The sequence below is a fragment of the Pristiophorus japonicus genome, chromosome 13, assembly GCF_044704955.1.
Source record: "Pristiophorus japonicus isolate sPriJap1 chromosome 13, sPriJap1.hap1, whole genome shotgun sequence".
Lineage (NCBI taxonomy): Eukaryota > Metazoa > Chordata > Chondrichthyes > Pristiophoridae > Pristiophorus > Pristiophorus japonicus.
This window is the reverse complement of record NC_091989.1, coordinates 102,437,369-102,459,741: the sequence shown is the minus strand read 5'-3', so window position 1 is coordinate 102,459,741 and position 22,373 is coordinate 102,437,369. Positions and strand designations below refer to the sequence as shown.

The 22,373-nt window shown below is 48.7% G+C and overlaps 1 protein-coding gene across 1 annotated transcript in view; it reads right to left on the bottom strand.

The window, feature by feature from the left end:
- The window catches only part of LOC139278717 (adhesion G-protein coupled receptor G2-like), a 63,202-nt gene extending 41,033 nt beyond the window's left edge, over positions 1-22,169 (bottom strand). The window contains exons 1-3 of the mRNA XM_070897791.1: positions 22,128-22,169; positions 9,805-9,918; positions 9,684-9,714 (exon numbers count right to left, since the gene is read on the bottom strand). Of these exons, the coding sequence (XP_070753892.1) occupies positions 9,684-9,714; positions 9,805-9,905 (132 nt within the window). The 5' untranslated portion in view covers positions 9,906-9,918; positions 22,128-22,169. The remainder of the gene's footprint in view (positions 1-9,683; positions 9,715-9,804; positions 9,919-22,127) is intronic.
- Between the last annotated feature and the right edge of the window lie 204 nt (positions 22,170-22,373).

The following is a 22,373-nucleotide window of genomic DNA, read 5'->3' as shown; positions in this document are numbered from 1 at the left end:
ACTTACACTAAAGAGCTGATTCCTGTAATTGGCAGCGCAGCAGTAAAAGTCTCCTATGATGGAGCAGTGCAAGAACTACCACTATGGATGGTACCAGGAGATGGTGCCACACTGTTCAGCAGAAGCTGGCTGGGAAAAATCCGCTGGAACTGGGACGACATCCGAGCGCTTTCGTCCATCGACGACGCCTCATGTGCCCAGGTTCTGAGCAAGTTTTCTCGGTGTTTGAGCCAGGCATCGGAAGTTTCTCGGGCGCAAAGGTGCAGATCCACTAGATTCCCGGTACATGACCCATCCACCATAAGGCACGAGTGGTGCCATACATGATGCAAGAGAAAGTGGAGATCAAGCTCGACAGACTGCAACGAGAGGGCATCATCGCGCCGGTGGAGTTCAATGAGTGGGCCAGTCTGATTGTTCTGGTTCTCAAGAGCGATGGCACGGTCAGAATTTGTGGGGACTTTTAAGTAACAATTAACCGTTTTTCGCTGCAGGGCCAGTACCCCCAACCCAAAGCAGACGACCAATTTGCAACGCTGGCAGGAGGGAAGACGTTCACCAAGTTGGACTTGACCTCGGCCTACATGACACAGGACCTGGCAGAATCTTCGAAAGGCCTCACCTGCATCAACATGCACAAAGGTCTGTTCATCTACAATAGATGCCTGTTTGGGATTCGATCGGCCACGGCTATTTTTCAAAGGAACATGGAGAGTCTGCAAAAGTCGGTTTCGTGAACCATGGTTTTCCAGGACGACATATTGATCATAGGTCGGGACACCATCGAACACTTGCAGAACCTGGAAGAGGTTCTAAGTTGGCTAGATCATGTGGGGCTCAGGTTGAAACGCTCGAATTGTGTTTTCCTCTGCCAGAGGTCGAGTTCTTAGGGAGAAGAATCCCAGCAGATGGCATCAGACCCATCGATGCCAAGACGGAGGCCATCAAGAATGCACCAAGACCACAGAATGTGACGGAGTTGCAGACGTTCCTGGGACTCCGCAATTATTTTGGTAATTTCCTATCCAGGTTAAGCACTTTGCTAGAACCTCTACACATGTTGCTATGCAAGGGAGATGATTGGGTATGGGAAAATTACAAGAGACAGCTTTTGAGAAAGCCCAAAATATGTTATGTTCCAACAAACTGCTTGTCCTATATAATCCTTGTAAACGTTTAGTGCTAGCTGGCAATGCGTCATCGTACGGGGTCGGGTGTGTGTTACAACAAGCAAACAAATCGGAAACATTGCAACCAGTCGCTTATGCGTCCAGGAGCTTGTCCAAGGCCGAAAGGGCCTACAGCATGATTGAAAAAGCTCTGGCTTGCGTTTACGGGGTAAAAAAAAAAAAATGCATCAGTATCTGTTTGCTCTTAAGTTCAATTTAGAAACTGACCATAAGCCGCTCATATCCCTATTCTCAGAGAGCAGAGGCATCAATACCAATGCCCCTGCTCGCATCCAAAGATGGGTGCTAACACTGTCTGCATATAACTTTGTAATTCGCCACAGACCAGGCACAGAGAACTGCGTTGATGCTCTCAGTTGGCTACCATTGCCCACCATCGGAAATGGCACAGCCTGCAGACTTGCTCTTGGTGATGGATGCATTTGAAAATGAAAAGTCACCCGTTGCGGCCTGCCAGATCAGGACCTGGACCAGCCAGGATCGTTTACTGTACCTGGTTAAAAACTGTGTCCTCCATGGGAGCTATTCCAGCGTCCCAGCGGAGATGCATGAAGAGATCAAGCCGTGTCAGCGGCGCAAAGATGAAATGTCTATACAGGCGGACTGTCTTTTATGGGGTAATCATGTGGTTTTACCGAAGAAAGGCAGGGAAACGTTTATATGTAACCTACACAGTACCCACCCAGGCATAGTAATGATGAAAGCTATAGCCAGATCCCATGTGTGATGGCCCGGCATCGACTCAGATTTGGAGTCTTGCGTGCGCCAATGAAACATTTGCTCCCAACTGAGCAAAGCTTGAAACGCATGTCGGAAAGCTCCCTGCAGACCCGCCTGTCCCGTGTCCTGCTCAGCTAGCGCACAAGACCCCCACTCGCTCACCGGGGTTCCCCCAGCCGAGCTGCTCATGAAAAGGGCGCTCAAAACACGGCTCTCTCTAGTCCACCCTGATCTCCAGGATCACGTCGAGGGCAGGCAGCATTAACAAAGCATATACCATGATCGCACAAATTTGTCACGCAATATTAAGATCAATGACCCTGTGTTTGTACTCAATTATGGACATGGTCCCAAATGGCTTGCTGACACTGTCATACTCAAAGAAGGGAGTAGAGTGTTTCAGGTCAAACTCGCAAATGGACTAACTTGCAGAAAGCATTTGGACCAAACCAAACTGCGATTCACAGACTAAAGAGGACACCACCAACTTCGACCCCCCCCGACACACACACACAAGTGGCAACTGACATCACGGTTGACCACGAAGCTGAACTCATCATCCCCAGCAGCCCAGCAAGGCCAGCTGCGCAGCAGCCTAGCGAAAGCCCAATCAACTCAACTGCACCTGCATTTGTACCGAATCGATCGACTAGGGAGCGGAAAGCCCCAGATCGTCTCACCCTGTATATAAGTGTACGATTGACTTTGGGAGGGAGTAATGTTATGTCTGCAACCCTATGTAACCTGCACACTACCACCACCAGAGGGCGTATCTGTTGGAATCCCAAGGGATCCCAGCATCCCTTGGGAGCACTGTATATAAGCACGCCTCCCATGCTGTACCAGTACTCTGGAGTTAGAATAAAGAGACCAAGGTCACACTTACTCACATCTACAGTACTCAGTTACATTGCTTTATTCAAGACATAACAATAACACTAACAATCTTTTACGTGGCACATTATTGAATGTTGAATGTTTTCTGGAACTCCATAAACATAACACCCATCGACACTCCCTTATCTACTTTATTAGTGACCACCTGAAAAAATTCAACTCGATTAGTCTTACCCTTCACCTTAACAAATACTCTTCAAGTGCTCAGTCACTCTATCTAATGAGAGAGTCTAATTGCTTCCCACAACTGATGTTAAACTGACAGGTCTGTAGCCACCTGGGCCACAATATTCCCAGCCCTGTGAGTGCCGATTTGAAGGTGAGTCTGCTGTCTAATTGGCCGAGATTGACGGTGGGTCGGGAAACCCTCGAACCACACCTCCTCGTATGTTTCTCAACTGTCGGGTCTGTGTGCGGATCGTAACCCCGACACCAAGCGTCAGGCCAATTAATTAACGTACTTTACAGGTAGTTTAATGCTATTTAAGAGGATTAAAAGCAGGCACTTACAATTTTACCAACTTTTTGACGAGTTTTCTGTCTCTCGAGTTTCACGCCAGGTAAGTGTGTCGGGTTCTCAGTGACTCTCCTTTGCTTTGGCTAGTTGACAGCTGGAGAAGTGGTGTAAAAGCTACCATTTCACAGCTGTTTACTTTCCAATATCAGTAGCTGAATCCTTGAGGAATTGGAAGAAACTTTTGAGCTGTATGCAGTTTGGAAATGTTTGCAGTGAACTCTCTATTCACTATCACCTCCTTGGAGCAACCTCTCACCATTGACAGATTATTTCTGTCATCTCAACCTCACCTGCCATCTATTCCAGCAGCATCGATGCCCTTGAAAAATTCTCACCTTGGTCCTCAGAATCCCACCATGATCAGCCCCAACATCATTATACACACCTGCATCACCAACAACAACAACCTTTTCCGCAATCAGCTGATGCTGCCCCGGACACAGGGCATCAGCACCTGACCACATTGCTGACCGGGACATGTTTACTTCACTTGATGCTGTGCACCCTGGTTGCCACATGATGCACCAAGTTGGCACCACCCCACACCAGCTGCATAACGCATCCCTGTCTTGCACAAGCCATTCCTTTCACACTCATCACCATTGTGGGGGGTACCCATATGTCTCACCATTCACTACACTCATTAAGCAAGGCAGGTTGATGTAAGGATATGCAGGGGTAGAGTAGCGAAGGCAGAGTGATGGGGATGTGATGAGTGGCACAGTAGGATGAGATTGAGTGTGGCTTTGCAGTAACATTTCGTGATCTACTGAGATCATTGACAATTTGGTCCCACTGCAGCCAGGTCCTCCTGATGACATCCCTGCTTGTGCCCTTCAGTGCAATGTGCAACCAGGCTGCGTGGTGTCCTGGGTAAGTCTCTTCCACCCACTGGAAGGAAAGAGGACCTCCTTGAATGCTGTGACTCCCTCCGTATGCACCTGGAGGGAGTGATGTGAGAGCCTGGGTGCAGCCATGTACCTCTGTGCAGTGCTTGTCCGTGTTTGTACCAGCTCAATGCTGCAGAACATTGACCGAAGAATTGTGAAAATCAATGTGGACATGGTCCCTTTAAGGAAACCAGCTGATGACGCGTCATCAAATGACATCATCAGACCCGCTTCCTGTTAATTGTCTGGGAACCTCGCTGGGCAAGCTTAACAAGCCCAATCCAGGGAAGATTGCTTCAAGAAGGTGGGATGGAGCCGGGAACGGGTTTCCCACACGCCACCGAAGATTATAAAGATTGTTGGGGGCACATGCAGACTTAAAGGAAAATAATATAGATCAGTGCCCATAGCAGCTGTGTTGCTGCGAGTACCAGCTGCTGTCCTACAAGGGGTTTATGTTCCCCTTGATGTGTAGCTGTTCTTCTTTGGTCAGCTGGTATCGGACTCTTTAAATGGCAGTGTTGTGTAACATGCAACATACGATAATTATTCTGCAAACTCAATCAGGCCATTAGGTAAGGGACCTCCAGAATGGTTTAAACATTGGAAATGCTGGTTTAACAACCCAAAGGCTTGCGCTGTGATAGTTCCATTTCAGGAATATGTGTCATTTGCAGCATTGTCTTGAAGTGTGGGGGGCTCTGGCCATGCATGCAATTAAATAGAATGGAAGCAATTTTGCAAAATTTAGTGACTGCTCCATTAATGCAATACAGAAACTTGCGAGTTTAATATTTTATATCAATTTTAAGTGAATTAGCTGATGATAAAATAAGGAATACAAACGCTAATTTGTTGTAAAAAGCAATTCTCTAATATCGGTTATTATGGGCTCAGTTTTGGCCACCATTCTGCGCTGTTCTGTTGGAGTATGCAGCTTTTTTTTGGAGCAGACAATATTCTGCAAGTTTGGCCAAAGTTTCTGCGCCATTCTAAAGTGGGTATATCCGATTTTTTTAGTTCACGATTTTTTTACGTCACTGGGAGCGGAACCTGCCGTGTGCGCCGCTTCTGGCCATTTAAGCGAGTTTGGCCAAGCACGATTTTTTTCTAATACGGCGCACTGCACCCTTGTGAAAAATCTTCCCAGCACTTAAGGAAATTGGCGGAGAGAAGAGAAAATTGGCGGAGAGAAGATGCCATTGTTCAGCGGAGCTGACGACAGGGCAGATCGGTGGCGGGGGGGGTAGGTCATTTTGGCCCGGAATAGGTGCGGGCCAGCCCCCTGCCATCCCTGGCTGAAAGGACTCCGCACCGGCTCACATTACCTCTTTGGCTGAGGTTAATTATCTCACATGGTCAAGGCACTGGAGAATGGATGATGTCTGTGCATTCATACTAAGTGAGCCAGAGCCTCCAGAAGAGGAGGAGAGAAAATAAGGAGGAGTGGGGGGAAAGAAAGAGAAGTTTGTGTGTTAAAAACCCTGTGAGTTGTTCATTATAATTCAGATAATACACGGGTGGACCGGTGCGGGGTCCTTTCGGCCCGGGATAGGTGTGGGCCGGTGTGGGGTCCTTTCGGCCCGGGATAGGTGTGGGCCGGCCCGGGATAGGTGTGGGCCGGTGTGGGGTCCTTTCGGCCCGGGATAGGTGTGGGCTGGTGTGGGGTCCTTTTGGCCTGGGATGGCAGCAGCTTCAGTTTCCAGCCTCAGCCGTTCTGAGCATCCCTCGTTACCCTAGCAACATCAGTTTTTGGTGCAGGCCTTAAGCTCCACCTACAAAGTTTAAGGTCAATCTGCGGCGCTCCAAATTCAAAGTTAATTCCGGTGAAACTTGGATTTGTTTTTTGGCGCATTTGGGCCACTAAAAAATCGGACGTATCTCTTCAACTGCACCAAAAATCACCCATGTGGAAAATTGAGCCCGATGAGAGTTGGAAAAGTAGTTTCATGTTTTATGTTGGAGGGAGACTTAAGACTGGGAGCTGAGCACAGCAGCAGACTGGCAATTTTGTGGAAGGTCAGGAAAACATCAGGCATTATTTGATACATAGACAATTCAAGAAAGATGGCTCATTTCTGTTATATATCAGAAATGATTGTGTTTTGAGACTGACAATGAATTCTAGAAGAATGGTTACCTACATGTTAGAAATTTGACCAAGACATCTCTGTATGAGACTGGTCACTTTTGTAGCTGCACCTAAATGTGGTTCATTTCCATCACTAACAGTCAGGCTGTGCAGCAAATCAGTACAAGTCTGGTTCAGGCCTAAATGGAGAAGGGGAGGATATAATGAAGAGGTCAATACAAATCAGCTCGAATCCATTGAAATCCTTACTGAAAAGCTGTAGCAAACACCCCAGAGCATGGCCCAATGTAAATAAGGTCGTCACATGGCTATTATATTTTGGGAGTGAAATTACTTTCTCAGCTCTGTAATAAATTGGTTAATGATTTTGGGGGAAATTTCTGTTTTAAACTAAATGGATTAATGATGACTTTATTCAAATCGTGAAGAGAGGAACTGCAACCAGACACGTTAATCAGCTTGTTACAAGTAATGCACAGAGCAACAATCCCACCTTGTTACTGAGGGGATCACATGCATTCTCCTATAATTATTGAAATTTATGAAATATTCTAACACACTTTAAAATCATTTACAGTGCCTGCTAATGCGAGCACTCCATTTCCTGCCAGAGGTATCATTTGTGCTATTTTATATGATGATCTACATGGCCACACCCAAATATTGGAGCATAATAAATTTTACAGGCACATTTCAAGGTTTGTGTCTCATTTACATGTTCAGGACACTTTGGGGTCTCATTCTTTCTTTATCCATTGATGGGTCTTTATTTTCATTCAATGAATTACGATTAATTTTTAAGAAGTTTGTGTGCTTCCCATGAGTTTGTGTGTGACTGCAGCACATGGCGGCTCAATCCAGCCGTGTACTTTGTAAATTTGTACATGAGAGCATGACTAACCTCTACCACCTGTTACAAGCAGCCATGTTACACCAATAAAGCAGCATCATCAGTAGCAGCTAAGGGAATTATTGCTCTTAATTTTTATGGAACAGGGTCATTCCGTTCCCTCACTGGCAACATTGGTCATATTAGACTGCTCACTAACTAATGTATTATAAAAGTGACAGATGTGTTAATTCATCATCATCATAGGCAATCCCTCGAAATCGAGGAAGACTTGCTTCCACTTTAAAAGTGAGTTCTCAGGTGACTGAACAGCACAATATGGGAATTACAGTCTCTGTCACAGGTGGGTCAGACAGTGGTTGGCAGAAAGTGTGGGTGGGGAGTCTGTTTGCCACATGCTCCTTCCGCTGCCTGCGCTTGTTTTCTGCATGCTCTCAGCGACCGTTAGACGGACCACCGCCTAATCCGTTCCGTCATCAACATCAATATAGTCCCAAAGCGACGATAGCAACAGAAGCAGTGCCGCAGAAAAATCAACGCCAGGGCACTCAAAGACCCAGCTAAGCGAGCCCTATACAGCCAACGCCTCACTGCGAATTTGGTGCCCCTTGATGACCCCGAGAGGCAGAGTGCCCACAGCACTTGGTCTGCCCTCCAGGCCACCATAACCAGTGCCTGCGAAGAGACGCTCGGTCACTCAACCAGCAAACACCAGGACTGATTTGATGATGTGTTAATTAGATGCATGGCAACATGCAGCAACTTCACACTGGAACAGAAGCATCAGCAGGACAGGAAAAGTGCTTTATTTCTGGCTCTCCCAGGCTACAGGGAGTCACTGATTACACCCATATTGGCACTGAGGGCTCCAATTGCAATCTGTTGGTTTAATAATGGGATTTAATTCCATTAACAAAGGATGGTTTGTGATCACGGGCAGCAGATAATTCATGGAACTACTTGTCTTCGTGATAGTGCTCACAATGACTTTTCTCTCGGTCAATCCATTTTGCCCTTTTTTCTGGCAAAATCAAAATAAAAGGTTGGCTGATTGGTGGCAAGCTGTACCCCATATAGCAGTGAGTCAAATAACCAATCAGGAAACCTGGTACTACACTGGAGATGTGTTATAATGAGGTCAACACCAAAGCATCCTAATTGAACAAGCTGACTTGACATTCTCAAACAGCCAGGTGGGGTTTGAACTGGTTCTCCGGATTATTAGTCCACAGGGTCGATATTACCCCCACCCCCCCCCCCCCCCCCCACTCCGGGAGAGGGTCTGGTGAAGGGATTAAAAATGTGAAATCATGAAATGCGATCGCCAACCTGCCAGGTACACACCTGCCACCATCTTTACAGTGACAGGATGAGTGGCATCTCTCATTATAATATTTAAATCAGGCTCCGTCAGTGTAATTGGGAGCCGGATTTAAGTCTAACGTTGGTCGGCCAGGTTTCCCAGTGCTCGGAAAACCCAGGAGCTGAATGGACACGGGAGCTGGCGGATCAAGCAGTTTTTATAGCACTGCTTGTGGGCCAGGGGGAGGAGGAGTGCTTCCCCCGGCCCCTCATCAAACCTTCTGCCGGTCGCAGCCTCTCCTCGCAGACACAATCGGCCGACCCCACCCCTTCAAACCCACGATCCTAAGCTTACTGTACCACGATCTGCCAAACCCCCCGCTTCTGCCCTGTGATCTTTCCCTCCCTTCCGATTGCTGGTCCAAGCTCCCCCCTCCCAGCTTCAATCCGGGAACTTTCCCGATTGCCGGGGTCGGCCCCAACTGTCTCCAGCTGTGGGTCTTATGCCACTGGCTTTGCTGCCAGGCAGCCAGCAAGCCTGGAACTCCGGCCGGCATCCGGGTGGGAAACTGAATAAAAATATGATAATGAGGCTCTGAGGTTAATTTTGGAAGGACTGCCACGTTCTCGGAACTTCCAGGTTTCCTCCCCACTACTACATTAGCCCACTCCCTCCCCACCTCCCAGTAAATATCGGGGCCCACGTCTCTGGATTACTGGTCCAGTAACATAATCCACATCCCAAATCTGCTCCAAAACAGCCGGTAATTCAGAGGAGAACCCAACCCCATCCAAATCAAGCTAGCTAACAGTGAACTGAGTGAGCCAAACACTCTGTGATTTACCTGCTACTCCCCTGCGTCCTGCTGCAATCTTCAGCCAAAACGGTTTTTTAAAGGCTGCACTGTCATTCCCAAGCACCCAAGCACATTGCTCCCGGTTCAATGGGATTTACAACAATGAATCCTTCTATGGATGAGCAAGTAAGCTGAGCCAAAATCTCTGGTGCAACTCATCTCACATTGGCGTAAATGCTGCACAACTCAACGTGTGGTAATTAAGCGCCTCTGTAAACACAGCCATGTACACTGAAATATTTCTGTTCTGGTCATTGATAATAGTTTTATTGTTGAAACCAATAGAAAATTGTCTATTTAAACTGCTTTTAGTTTAGATTTACATGTTCTAGTACTGAATGACAGATTAAATAAAAACATTTATTTACCTGGTGAAGAGGAGATACTGGTTGTTGATTCCTAAAGTAGAAATTTACAACATCAGATCATTTCTCAATGAAGTAGGTTATTCTAATCATTTGTTGGTGAAATGTGTTAATTCTATCTTACCAGGGATGTTTCACAAGGGATGTCTGCCAATGGTGTAGTGACACTGACATTAGTGGAATAGTTACTCCATGTTGCAACTTTAATTGAATCAACAAAGTCATTCTCAAAAGGATCCTGCAAAGAAAAATAATAAAATATTACAACAAATACTTCAAAAATAAAGACTCATACAGCATACCTTTTGAGGTTGCTAAATAATACTGATTGTTTAATTTCTTATCCCTATGACAACAGGTACAGGATACTGATCCTGTAATTATCCAGGGTCAGTCTTTGTTAAACTCACATAAATTAACATTTCGGTCATCAAGACCGGCTGTGTGTGCTGTGACATTCTGGGAGGGGATGTTGGAATAAGTGATCAGTTGTGTATCAATGGGCAGATGAGGTCATTGGGTGGACATACTGGACTTGGTCATCTCCCACTGAAGGCTTCAGGGGTGTTGTGTTGCCTGCCTCCTCTGCTCACGTGGCAATGCTGGTATTTATATCATGTGCATCTCCAGAAGGGGCTTGGCATTTTTGCAGTTCCAATCGGAAACTTCAGCATTTCAATCCCAATTTCCATTATGGAGCCCGTGTTCCAACAAATTGCTTGTTCTGTATGACCCATGTATACATTTAGTGCTAGCTTGCGACGCATCTTCGTACGGGATCGGGTGTGTGTTACAACACGCAAACGAATCGGGAACATTGCAACTAGTCACTTATGTGTCCAGGAGTTTGTCCAAGGCCGAAAGGGCCTCCAGCATGATTGAAAAAGAAGCTCTGGCATGCGTTTACGGGGTAAAAAAAAATGCACCATTATCTGTTTGGGCTTAACTTCGAGTTAGAAACTGACCATAAGCCACTCATATCACTATTCTCAGAGAGCAACGGTATTAATATCAATGCCTCTGCTCGCATCCAAAGATGGGCGCTCACACTGTCTGCATATAACTATGTAATTCGTCAGAGACCAGGCACAGAGAACTGCGCTGATGCTCTCAGTCGGTTACCATTGCCCACCACCGGGGTGGAAATGGCACAGCCTGTAGACTTGCTCTTGGTGATGGATGCATTTGAAAATGAAAAGTCACCCGTTATGGCCCGCCAGTTCAGGACCTGGACCAGCCAAAATCCTTTATGGTCCCTTGTAAAAAACAGTGTCCTCCATGGGAGCTGTCCCAGCATCCCAGGGGAGATGCATGAAGGGATCAAGCCGTTCCAATGGCGCAAAAATGAAATTTTGTGGGGTAATCGCGTGGTTTTGCCTAAGAAAGGCAGGGAAACATTCATACACGAACTACACAGTACCCACCCAGGCATAGTAATGATGAAAGCTATAGCCAGATCCCATGTGTGTTGTCCTGGCATCCACTCAGATTTGGAGTTTTGCGTGCGCCAATGCAACACTTGCTCTCAACTGGGCAACGCACCCAGGGAGGCATCGCTAAGTTTGTGGTCATGGCCCTCCAAACTGTGGTCTAGGATCCATGTTGAATTTGCTGGCCCGTTTCTAGGCAAAATGTTTTTGATTGTTGCGGATGCTTATTCAAAATGGATTGAGTGTGTAATAATGTCTGTAAGCATGTCTACAGCCACCATCAAAAGCCTAGGAGCCATGTTTGCCACGCACAGCCTGCCTGATGTCCTTGTCAGCGACAATAGGCTGTGTTTCACCAGCGCCAAATTCAAGGAATTCATGACCCGCAATGGGATCAAACACGTCACATCTGCTCCGTTCAAGCCCGCATCCAACGGCCAAGCAGGACGGGCAGTCCAAACCATCAAGCAAAGCTTGAAACGCATGTCGGAAGGCTCACTGCAGACCCGCTGTCCCGAGTCCTGCTCAGCTACCGCATCAGACCTCACTCGCTCACCGGGGTTCTCCCAGTCAAGCTGCTCATGAAAAGGACGTTCAAAACAAAGCTCTCGTCCACCCTGATCTCCATGATCACGTCGAGGGCAGGCGGCATCAACAAAGCATGTACCATGATCGCGCACATTTGTCACGCAGTATTGAAGTCAATGACCCTGTATTTGTATTCAACTATGGACATGGTCCCAAATGGCTTGCTGGCACTGTCATAACCAAAGAAGGCAGTATGGTGTTTCAGGTCAAACTCGCAAATGGACTAACTTGCAGGAAGCATTTGGACCAAACCAAACTGAGATTCACAGACTGCCACGAGCAACCTGAAGAGGGCACCACCAACTTCGACCCTCCGACACATACACAAGTGGCAACCGACATCACGGTTGACCACGAAGCTGCACTCATCTTCCCCAGCAGGCCAGCTGCACAGCAGCCCAGCGAAGAACCAACCAACTCAGATTTTCTTAACCGAGACTCTGTCTTTGACTCGAGTGTCCTTGACTCCATCCCGCAACATGCTATCCGCCACCATCTCAACAAAACCCCAACCCTGCACGAGGTAGAAAAGGTCATCTGCCTTCTTAAGAACAACAAGGCAACTGGAACGGATGGAATCCTCAGAGGCAATAAAGTATGGCAGAGAAGCACTATTGTCACGAATACATGATCTCATCTCTCTCATCTGGAAGGAGGAGAGCATGCTGGGAGATCTCAGCGATTCAGTAATCGTGTCCATCTTTAGAAAAGGGGACAAGTCCGACTGCAGTAACTACAGAGCAATCTCCCTGTTATCAGCCACTGGGAAAGTTGTCGCTAGAATGCTCCTCAACTGTCTTCTCCCTGTGGCTGAGGAGCTCCTCCCGGAGACACAGTGCGAATGTTGTACTCTTCGGGGTACAACGGACATGAATTTTACAGCACGACAGCTGCAAGAAAAATGCAGGGAACAGCACCAACCCTTGTACATGGCCTTCTTTGACCTTACAAAGGCCTTTGACAGTGTCAACCACGAAGGGCTATGGAGCGTCCACCTCCGTTTCAGCTGCCCTCAAAAGTTCGTCACCATCCTCTGCCTGCTTCACGATGACATGCAAGCCATGATCCTGACCAACAGATCCATTACAGACCCAATCAATGTCCGGACAGGGGTCAAGCAGGGCTGCATCATCACGCCAACCCTCTTCTCAATCTTCCTCGCTGCAATGCTCCACCTCAGTCAACAAGCTCCCCACTGGAGTGGAACTAAACTACAGAACCAGTGGGAACCTGTTCAACCTTCGTCATCTCCAGGCCAGATCCAAGACCATGCCAACCTGTCAGCGAGCTACAGTACGCGGAAGATGCATGCATCTGCACACATTCAGAGACTGAACTCCAAGTCATAGTCAACATCTTCACTGAGGGGTACGAAAGCATGGGCCTTACACTAAACATCCGTAAGACAAAAGTCCTCCACCAGCCCATCCCCTCCACACAACACTAACCCCCAGTCATCAAGATTCATGGCACGGCCCTGGACAACGTGGACCACTTTCCATAGCTCGGGAACCTATTATCAACTAAGGCAGACATCGATGATGAGATTCAACACCATCTCCAGTGCACCAGCGCAGCCTTCTGCCGGCTGTTCGAAGATCAGGACCTCAAATCTGCCACCAAGCTCATGATCTTCAGGGCTGTAGTGATACCCGGCCTCCTGTATGGCTCAGAGACGTGGACCATATACAGCAGACAACTCAATTCGCTGGAGAAATACCATCAACGATGTCTCCGCAAGATCATGCAAATCCCTTGGGAGGACACATGCACCAACGTTAGCGTCCTTGACAAGGCCAACATCCCCAGCATCGAAGCACTGACCACACTCGACTAGCTCTACTGGGCAGGCCACATTGTTCGCATGCCTGACACAAGACTCCCAAAGCAAGCGCTCTACTCGGAACTCTTACACGGCAAACGAGCCCAAGGTGGGCAGAGGAAACGTTTAAAGGACACCCTCAAAGCCTCCTTGATAAAATACAACATCCCCACCGACACCTGGGAGTCCCTGGCCAAAGACCACAAAGTGGAGGAAGTGCATCCGGGAGGGCGCTGAGCACTTCGAGTCTCATCGCCAAGAGCCTGCAGAAGCCAAGCGCAGGCAGTAGAAGGAGCGTGCGGCAAACCAGTCCCAACCACCCTTTCCTTGAACGACTGTCTGTCCCAGCTGTGACAGAGACTGTAATTCTCGTATTGGACTGTTCAGTCACCGAAGAACTCACTTTTGAAGTGGAAGCAAGTCTTCCTCTATTTCGAGGGACTGCCTATGATGACGATTAGATGCCTTGAGGCTCAGCCTGATTGCTACACTTACACATCACTCTCAAGGCTTGGTGGGAAATATTTTAATGATACCGAGCAACAGCACCTCTGGCACTATTGGGAAGAAAGAAGTAGCCACAGATGTTGTTCTCTTCCCTGGAGAGTGGCAATGAAGCTGCTTTCTTAAGTCCCTCGCCAAAACCGGTGCATGAAGGAGCTTCAGAGCCAGGTCTGGTAACATTTCATAATCAAGAGAACGGCTGGTTGCTTTGGGATACGCACTGCACTAAGATGAGAAGCACCTCAGTTTTCTTGAGCATCAGGGGAACCATCCCAGTTGCCCACTGCTCAACCTCACCTCACTCAGGGAACACCTCATAGAAATAATAGACTCGGAGATAGAGAAAGTAAATTAACGGCACAGAGCAGGCACAGGCCTGGAAATTGGTCCGCGCAGCACCATGTTTTTCAGTCACTACTAAGGCCCCTATAATGCGGGAAGGATGCGTGGGTATCTTTATGTCCGGAAGTGCGCGCCTGCCATATTGGGTAAGGACAAACAAGGGACATTCTTTCACCGCGATTGAAACATGGAATTATCCCCAGCAATTGGAAAAGATCGGGAGTTGGTGGGAGGGATCGGAGTCTGGCAATGAGGAGAGAGGAAAAGATCAGGGGTTGTTGGTGGGGGGGGTTTCAATGAATCGTGGGGCAGGAGGTTCAGGAGCAGGGACTGGGGGAGACGGTCGGTCGAACACAGCTGCAAGGAGAGGTTGCTATCGACAGGAGGTTTTTCAGTCGGGAGGGAGTGACCCTGGGTGTCGTCAACATTGACTCCATTCCCCATTAATTCTCATGGTATCAGGTCAAACATGGGAAAGGAAACCTCCTGCTGATTACCAACAACCACCCTCCCTCAGCTGATGAATCAGTATTCCTCCATGTTGAACACCAGTTAGAAGAAGCACTGAGGGTAACAAGGGCAGAGAATGTATTCTGGGTGGCGGACTTCAATGTTCAGCACAAAGAGTGGCTCGTTAGCACCGCTACTGACCGAGCTGGCCGATTCCTGAAGGTCATAGCTCCCAGACTGGGCTTGTGGCAGGTGGTGAGAGAACCAACACGTGGAAAAAACCTACTTGATCTCGTCTTTACCAATCTACCGGTCGCAGATGCATCTGTCCATGACAGTATTGGAAGGAGAGACCACCGCACAGTCCTTGTGGAGACACAGTGCCATCTTCACACTGAAGACACCCTCCATCATGTTGCATGGCACTACCACCATGTTAAATGGGATATATTCAGAATAGATCTAGCAGCTCAAAACTGGGCATCCATGAGGCGCTGTGGACAATCAGCAGCAGCAGAATTGTATTCCATCACAATCTGTAACCGCATGGCCCGGCATATCCCTCACTCTACCATTATCACCAAGCCAGGGGACAAACCCTGGTTCAAGGAGGAGCGTAGAAGAGCATACCAGGAGCAACAACAACTTGTATTTATATAGCCCTTTAAAGTGGTGAAACGTCCCAAGGCACTTCACAGGAGTATTATGAGACCGAACCACAAAGGAGAAATTAGGGCAGTTGACCAAAAGCTTGGTCAAAGAGGTAGGTTTTCAGAAGCGTCTTGAATGAGGAAATTGAGGGAGAGATTTAGGCAGAGAATTCCAGAGCTTAGGGCCTAGGCAACAGAAGGCACGGCCACCAATGGTTGAGCGATTATAATCAGGGATGCTCACGAGGACAGAAGTAGAAGAGCGCAGCTATCTCAGGAATTTGTGGGACTGGAGGAGATTACACAGATAGGGAGGGGCAAAGACATGGAGGGATTTGAAAACAAGGATGAGAATTTTGAAATTGAGGCGTTGCTTAACCAGGAGCCAATGTAAGTCAGCGAGCAGAGGGGTGATGGGTGAGTGGGACATGATGTGAGTTAAGACACGGGCAGCCGAGTTTTGGATCACCTCGAGTTTACATAGGGTAGAACGTGGGAGGCCAGCCAGGAGTGCATTGGAACAGTCAAGTCTAGAAATATCAAAGGCATGGGAGAGGGCTTCAGCAGGGGATGCGCTGAGGCAGGGGCGGAGACGGGCGATGTTACGGAGGTGGAAATGGGCGATCTTAGTTATGCTGCAGATATGTGGTCGGAAGCTCATTTCAGGGTCAAATATGACACCAAGGTTGCGAACAGAGAGGTTCAGCCTCAGACAGATGTTATTGAGAGGGATGGAGTCAGTGGCTAGAGAACGGAGTTTGTGGCGGGGACCGAAAACAATGGCTTCAGTCTTCCCAGCACCAAGTGTAGCTGAAAATGAGAAGAAAACCTGATGGAGCAAAATCACAGGACGACATGCATTCTAAACAGCGAATGATCACGGCCATCAGCAGGCTCCTCCCCACTCCCCCTTCCCGCCCCCGCCGGCGATTTGAGCCATCAGCAGGCTCCCCAACACCCCATTCCCTACCGCCCCCTCCTCTGCCGATCAGGGCCATCAGCAGGCTCCTCAACCCCCCTCCACTCCCACCCCCCGCCAGATCAGGGCCATCAGCAGGCTCTCCAACCCCCCCTCCACCCCCACCCCTCGCCCGATCAGGGCCATCAGCAGGCTCTCCAACCCACCTCCACCCCCACCCCCCCCCCGATCAGGGCCATCAGCAGGCTCTCCAACCCCCCCTCCACCCCCACCCCTCGCCCGATCAGGGCCATCAGCAGGCTCTCCAACCCACCTCCACCCCCACCCCCCCCCCGATCAGGGCCATCAGCAGGCTCTCCAACCCCCCCTCCACCCCCACCCCTCGCCCGATCAGGGCCATCAGCAGGCTCTCCAACCCCCCTCCACGCCCACCCCCCGCCCGATCAGGGCCATCAGCAGGCTCTCCAACCCCCCTCCACGTCCACCCCCCGCCCGATCAGGGCCATCAGCAGGCTCTCCAACCCCCCCTCCCCGCCTCGCACCCACTCCTGATCAGGGCCATCAGCAGGCTCCCCATCCCCCCTGCCCTACCCCCCCCGCCGATAACGGTCATCAGCATGTTCTGCCCCACCCAAACCCCACCTCTCGATGACGCCCATCAGCAGGCTACCCCATGCCAATCGCAGCTCGAGGTTTCCCCCGCATCCCCAACCCATCCCACACTGACTGCACGGACCATCCCGGGTCCGAGGCTGCGGCTTCCTGCCACTAAATCTCTGCTCCCGCCCGCCAGCCAGGCAGTCAATCCAGCCAGCTGTCAGGCAGGAGTCGGCACAGAATTATTTAAATAAGGCCGTTAGGATCAGCGGCCCTGTCTCCACCTTTACTGTTATGTATGTGAACCTCACCTATGTGTAAGACTTTCCACCTACGGTCACCTGTGTACACTGGAGCAAGCAGGTATAAAAGGCAGTCCACCATGCTGCTGCCTCACTTTGGAGTTATATTAAAGAGACCAAGGTCACAATGGTTTGAGCTTGCAACACAGTCTCGTGGAGTTATTCTGAACTTTACAACTGGCGACAAGTTACAGATCACGAACTTTCACGCAGAAATGGCTGCCATTGGTACCCTTGAGAGATTTGTTGAGGGTGATGATTGGGAAGCCTTCGTTGAGTGTCTCAACCAGTACTTCGTGGCCAATGAGCTGGACACGGCTGAGGACAGCGGTCAAGCGCAGGGCGATTCTCTTCACCGTATGTGGATCTTCGATATATGGCCTCAAAAATCTGATGGCATCAGACAAACCAATGGACAAGGCTTACACAGAGCTGTGTGCGCTGGCTTGAGAACACGTTCTGCCAAAGGAGAACATCTTAATGACCAGGTATCGATTTTACACGCACCATCGCTCCAAGGGCCAGAACGTGGTGAGCTTTGTCGCTGACCTAAGGCGCCTCGTGGGACAGTGTGAATTTGCAGGATCTTTGGGGGAAATGTTGTGGGACTTTTTCATGCTTGGAATCGGCCACAAGGTAATTCTTCGCAAACTGCTGTCTGCCGAAACTTTAGATCTGAGCAAGGCCATCACGATAGCCCAGGGCTTCATATCCACGAGCGACAACACAAAACAGATATCTTCACAGCATCGTAGCTCACCGGCAAGTACTGTGCATAAAATAATGCCTTCAGCAGGCAGAACTGTACATGGTAGAGCCCACACGACCACAGAGGCCAGGCCTAGGATGACTCAGAGGCCTCTGTGGAGTGCTAATGCAAATCCATTACCATACTGGTGCTGCGGGGGCAGTCATAGAGCCCATCAATGCCATTTCAAGCACTTTGTGTGCAAGGGCTGTGGAACAATGGGGCACCTCCAGCGAATGTGCAAGCAACCTCTGAATCACCACGTGGCAGAGTCAGCAGAGGACGACCGATTCAGCGGGGATTAAACTGAATGAGGAGAGGCAACTCAATCGGAGGATGAAGAGGAAGTGTATGGGGTACACACCTTCACCACCAAAAGCCATCCAATAATGTTAAAAGTTAAACTTAGCGGCATTCCAGTCTCCATGGAATTGGACACGGGGACGAGTCAATCAATTATGAGCCAGAAGGCTTTTGAGAAGCTGGGGAGCAACAAGGCACAGAGGCCAAAATTGAGGCTGACTCACACAACGCTGCGCACTTACACCAAAGAACTCATACCTGTTATCGGCAGTGCGGCAGTGAAAGTATCGTACGACGGAATGGTGCATGATTTACCATTATGGATTGTACCAGGTGATGGCCCAATGCTGTTTGGCAGAAGCTGGCTCGGCAAGATCCGATGGAACTGGGACGACATCAAAGCACTGTCTCCGGTGGATGACGCCCAGTGCGCCCAGGTGCTAAACAAATTCCCGCCGTTATTCGAGCAAGGCATGCATCGGCAGCTTCACAGGCACCAAGGTGCACATCCATCTTGTTCCTCGGGCACGGCCCGTTCATCACAAGGCCCGAGCAGTCCCATATATGATGCAAGAGAAAGTCAAGATCGAGCTAGACAGACTTCAACGAGAGAGAATCGTATCACCAGTTGAGTTCAATGAGTGGGCCAGTCCAATCGTGCCAGTGCTAAAGAGTGATGGGACGGTCAGAATCTGCGGGGACTACAAGGTGACGATTAACCGAGTCTCGTTACAGGGCCAGTACCCACTACCCAAAGTGGAGGACTTATTCGCAATGCTAGCAGGGGGAACGTCGTTCACCATACTAGACCTAACCTCTGCTTACATGACACAGGAACTGGCTGAACTGTCAAAGAAGTTGACATGCATCAACACGCACAAAGGACTGTTCGTGTACCACAGATGATCCTTTGGGATTCACTCGGCTGTGGCCATCTTACAGAGGAACATGGAGAGTCTGCTCAAATCAGTTCCATGCACCGTGGTGTTCCAAGACTACATTTTGATCACTGGTCGCAACACCACCGAACACTTGCACAACCTGGAAGAGATTCTAAAGTAACTGGACAGCATGGGACTCAGGCTGAAATGCTCCATGTGTGTTTTCCTGGTGCCAGAGTTCGAATTTCTGGAGAAAGATCTTCGGCATCAGACCGACGGACTCCAAGACGGAGGCCATCAAGCATGTATCCAGACCACAGAATGTGATGGAGCTGCGTTCGTTCCTGGGACTCCAACTATTTTGGTAACTTTCTACCCGGGTTGAGCACTTTGCTGGAACCCTTGCATTTATTGCTATGCAAGGGTGATGACTGGATTTGGGGTAAATCTCAAGAGACAGCCTTTAATAAGGCCAGAAACCTGCTATGCTCCAACAAGTTACTTGTATTGTATGACCCGTGTAAACGTTTAGCACTAGCATGTGATGCATCATCGTACGGGGTCGGTTGTGCATTACAGCAGGCAAATGTGTCAGGCAAACTGCAACCGGTTGCATATGCATCCATAAATTTATCCAAGGCTGAAAGAGCCTAGAGTATGGTTGAGAAAGAAGTGTTGGCATGTGTATACGGGGTTAAGAAAATGCACCAATATCTATTTGGTCTCCGGTTCGAGCTCGAAACTGACCACACACCGCTTACTTCACTGCTCTCAGAAAGCAAAGGTATCAACACCAATGCTTCGTCCCACATCCAAAGATGGGCACTAACATTGTCTGCATATGACTATGTAATCCCCCACAGACCAGGCACTGAGAACTGTGCTGACGCCCTCAGTCGGCTGCCATTGTCCACCACCGGGGAGGGAATGGCGCAACCCACAGACTTGCTTCTGGTAATGGATGCATTTGAGAGCGAGGGGTCACCCGTCACGGCTCACCAGATCAGGACCTGGACTAGCCAAGACCCTTGGCTATCACTAGTAAAAAACTGCATTCTCAATGGGATCTGGTCGGCGGTTCCCGGGGAAATGTAAGATAAAATTAAGCCGTTTCATCGACGCAAGGACGAATTGTCCATCCAATCGGATTGTCTCCTAAGAGGGAATCATGTGGTTTTGCCAAACAAAGGCAGGGAAATGTTTATACATGACCTATACAGTACTCACCCAGGCATAGTCATGATGAAGGCTATCGCATGGTCGCATATTTGGTGGCCCGGCATTGACTCTGAATCAGAATCATGTGTACACCAATGCAACACTTGCTCACAGTTGAGCAACGCACCCAGGGATGCCCCCCTGAGCCTGTGGTCATGACCCTCCAAACCACGGTCCAGGGTCCACGTAGATTTTGCTGACCCTTTTCTAGGGAAGATGTTTCTAGTAGCAGTGGACACTTACTCTAAATGGATTGAATGTATAATAATGTCATCATGTACATCCACTGCCACCATTGAAAGCCTGAGGTCCATGTTCGCCACCTATGGTTTGCCCGACGTCCTTTTCAGTGACAATGGACCATGTTTCACCAGCTCGGAATTCAATGAGTTCATGACCCATAATGGCATTAAGCAAGTCAGGTCTGCCCCATTTAAGCCCGCATCCAATGGCCAAGCGGAACGGGCAGTCCAAACCATCAAGCAGAGCAACGGACGGCTCCTTGCAGACCCGGTTATCTCGGGTCCTGCTCAGCTACCGGACACGTCCCCACTCACTCACCGGGGTTTCCCCTGCAGAATTGTTAATAAAGAGAGCACTCAAAACCAGGCTCTCCTTAGTCCACCCGGATCTCAATGATCACGTAAAAATCCGACGGCACCGGCATAACATGTACAATGATTGCGCGGCTGTATCGCGTGACATTGAGGTTAATGATCCGGTATGTGTTCTAAATTATGGTCATGGTCCCAAGTGGATTGCTGACAAGGAGGGGAATAGGGTGTTAGTTGTGAAATTGTTGAATGGGCAAACATGCAGAAAGCATTTGGATCAGACCAAACTGCGATTCACGGATAATCAAGAACAGTTTGAAGAAGACCTTACCATCTATGATCCACCAACACACACCCAACCAGCAATTGACCTCGCTGTCAACCACGAGGATGAACCCACCATGCCCGACAGTCCGATCAGACCAGCCGCGCTGCTGTGGAGCAATGATCCGACAAACTCTCCCATGCCGGGACTTGAACTCAGGCGATCAACCCGGGAACGCAGAGAGCCAGATCGCCTCAACCTGTAAATAACTTGTACATAAGACTTTGGGACAACTGATGTTATGTATGTGAACCTCACCTATGTGTAAGACTTGCCACGAGGGGGCACACCTGTGGGAGACCTGTGAGTCACCAATGTACCCTGAAGCAAGCAAGTATAAAAGGCAGTCCACCATGCTGCTGCCTCACTTTGGTGTTATATTAAAGAGACCAAGGTCACAATGGTTTGAGCTTGCAACACAGTCTCGTGGAGTTATTCTGAACTTAACATTTACATTCAATAAAATCCTGATTCTGCATTCTGGATCAATAATACGCTCCTGTAGGTAAATGTTCCGTGGGTACACAGCTATATTGTCGTGGTATATGGAAGGAGATGGGATGGAAGTACAGAGCTCAGATGATGTGAGCAAGTTTGAAAATTTAAGGACTTTTCACGTGAAACTCATGAATTAAAGACTGGCTTTAGTTGAAATAATTAGGAGCCATTCCAAAAATACTGTAGAAACAGTATGTTACCCATAAAGAGTGAATAATACCAAGACTTAAACCACAAACTTAATAACAAATATAAACACTGACAGTGTGGAATCCATACCATTGCAGATTCGGATAGAGTAGATTAGCTCCATTACCTGGAATGAGGTTTTGTTCTTGAACTGAGTGACAACGGCTTTAGGAGATGTGCCCAACTGATATGGAAATTTCACCTGAACAGCAGCAATCATCGGCTGGTCCTCAGGGTCCACCTGCACAACAATGATAAGAATATTTTTAATGCTTTTGATTGCATTTTGCTGAACAACTCACCTACAATGAAATACTGTTTTTTATAATTCCATGATGATCAGTTGAAGGAGGCAGTGAACTTTAAAGAATTT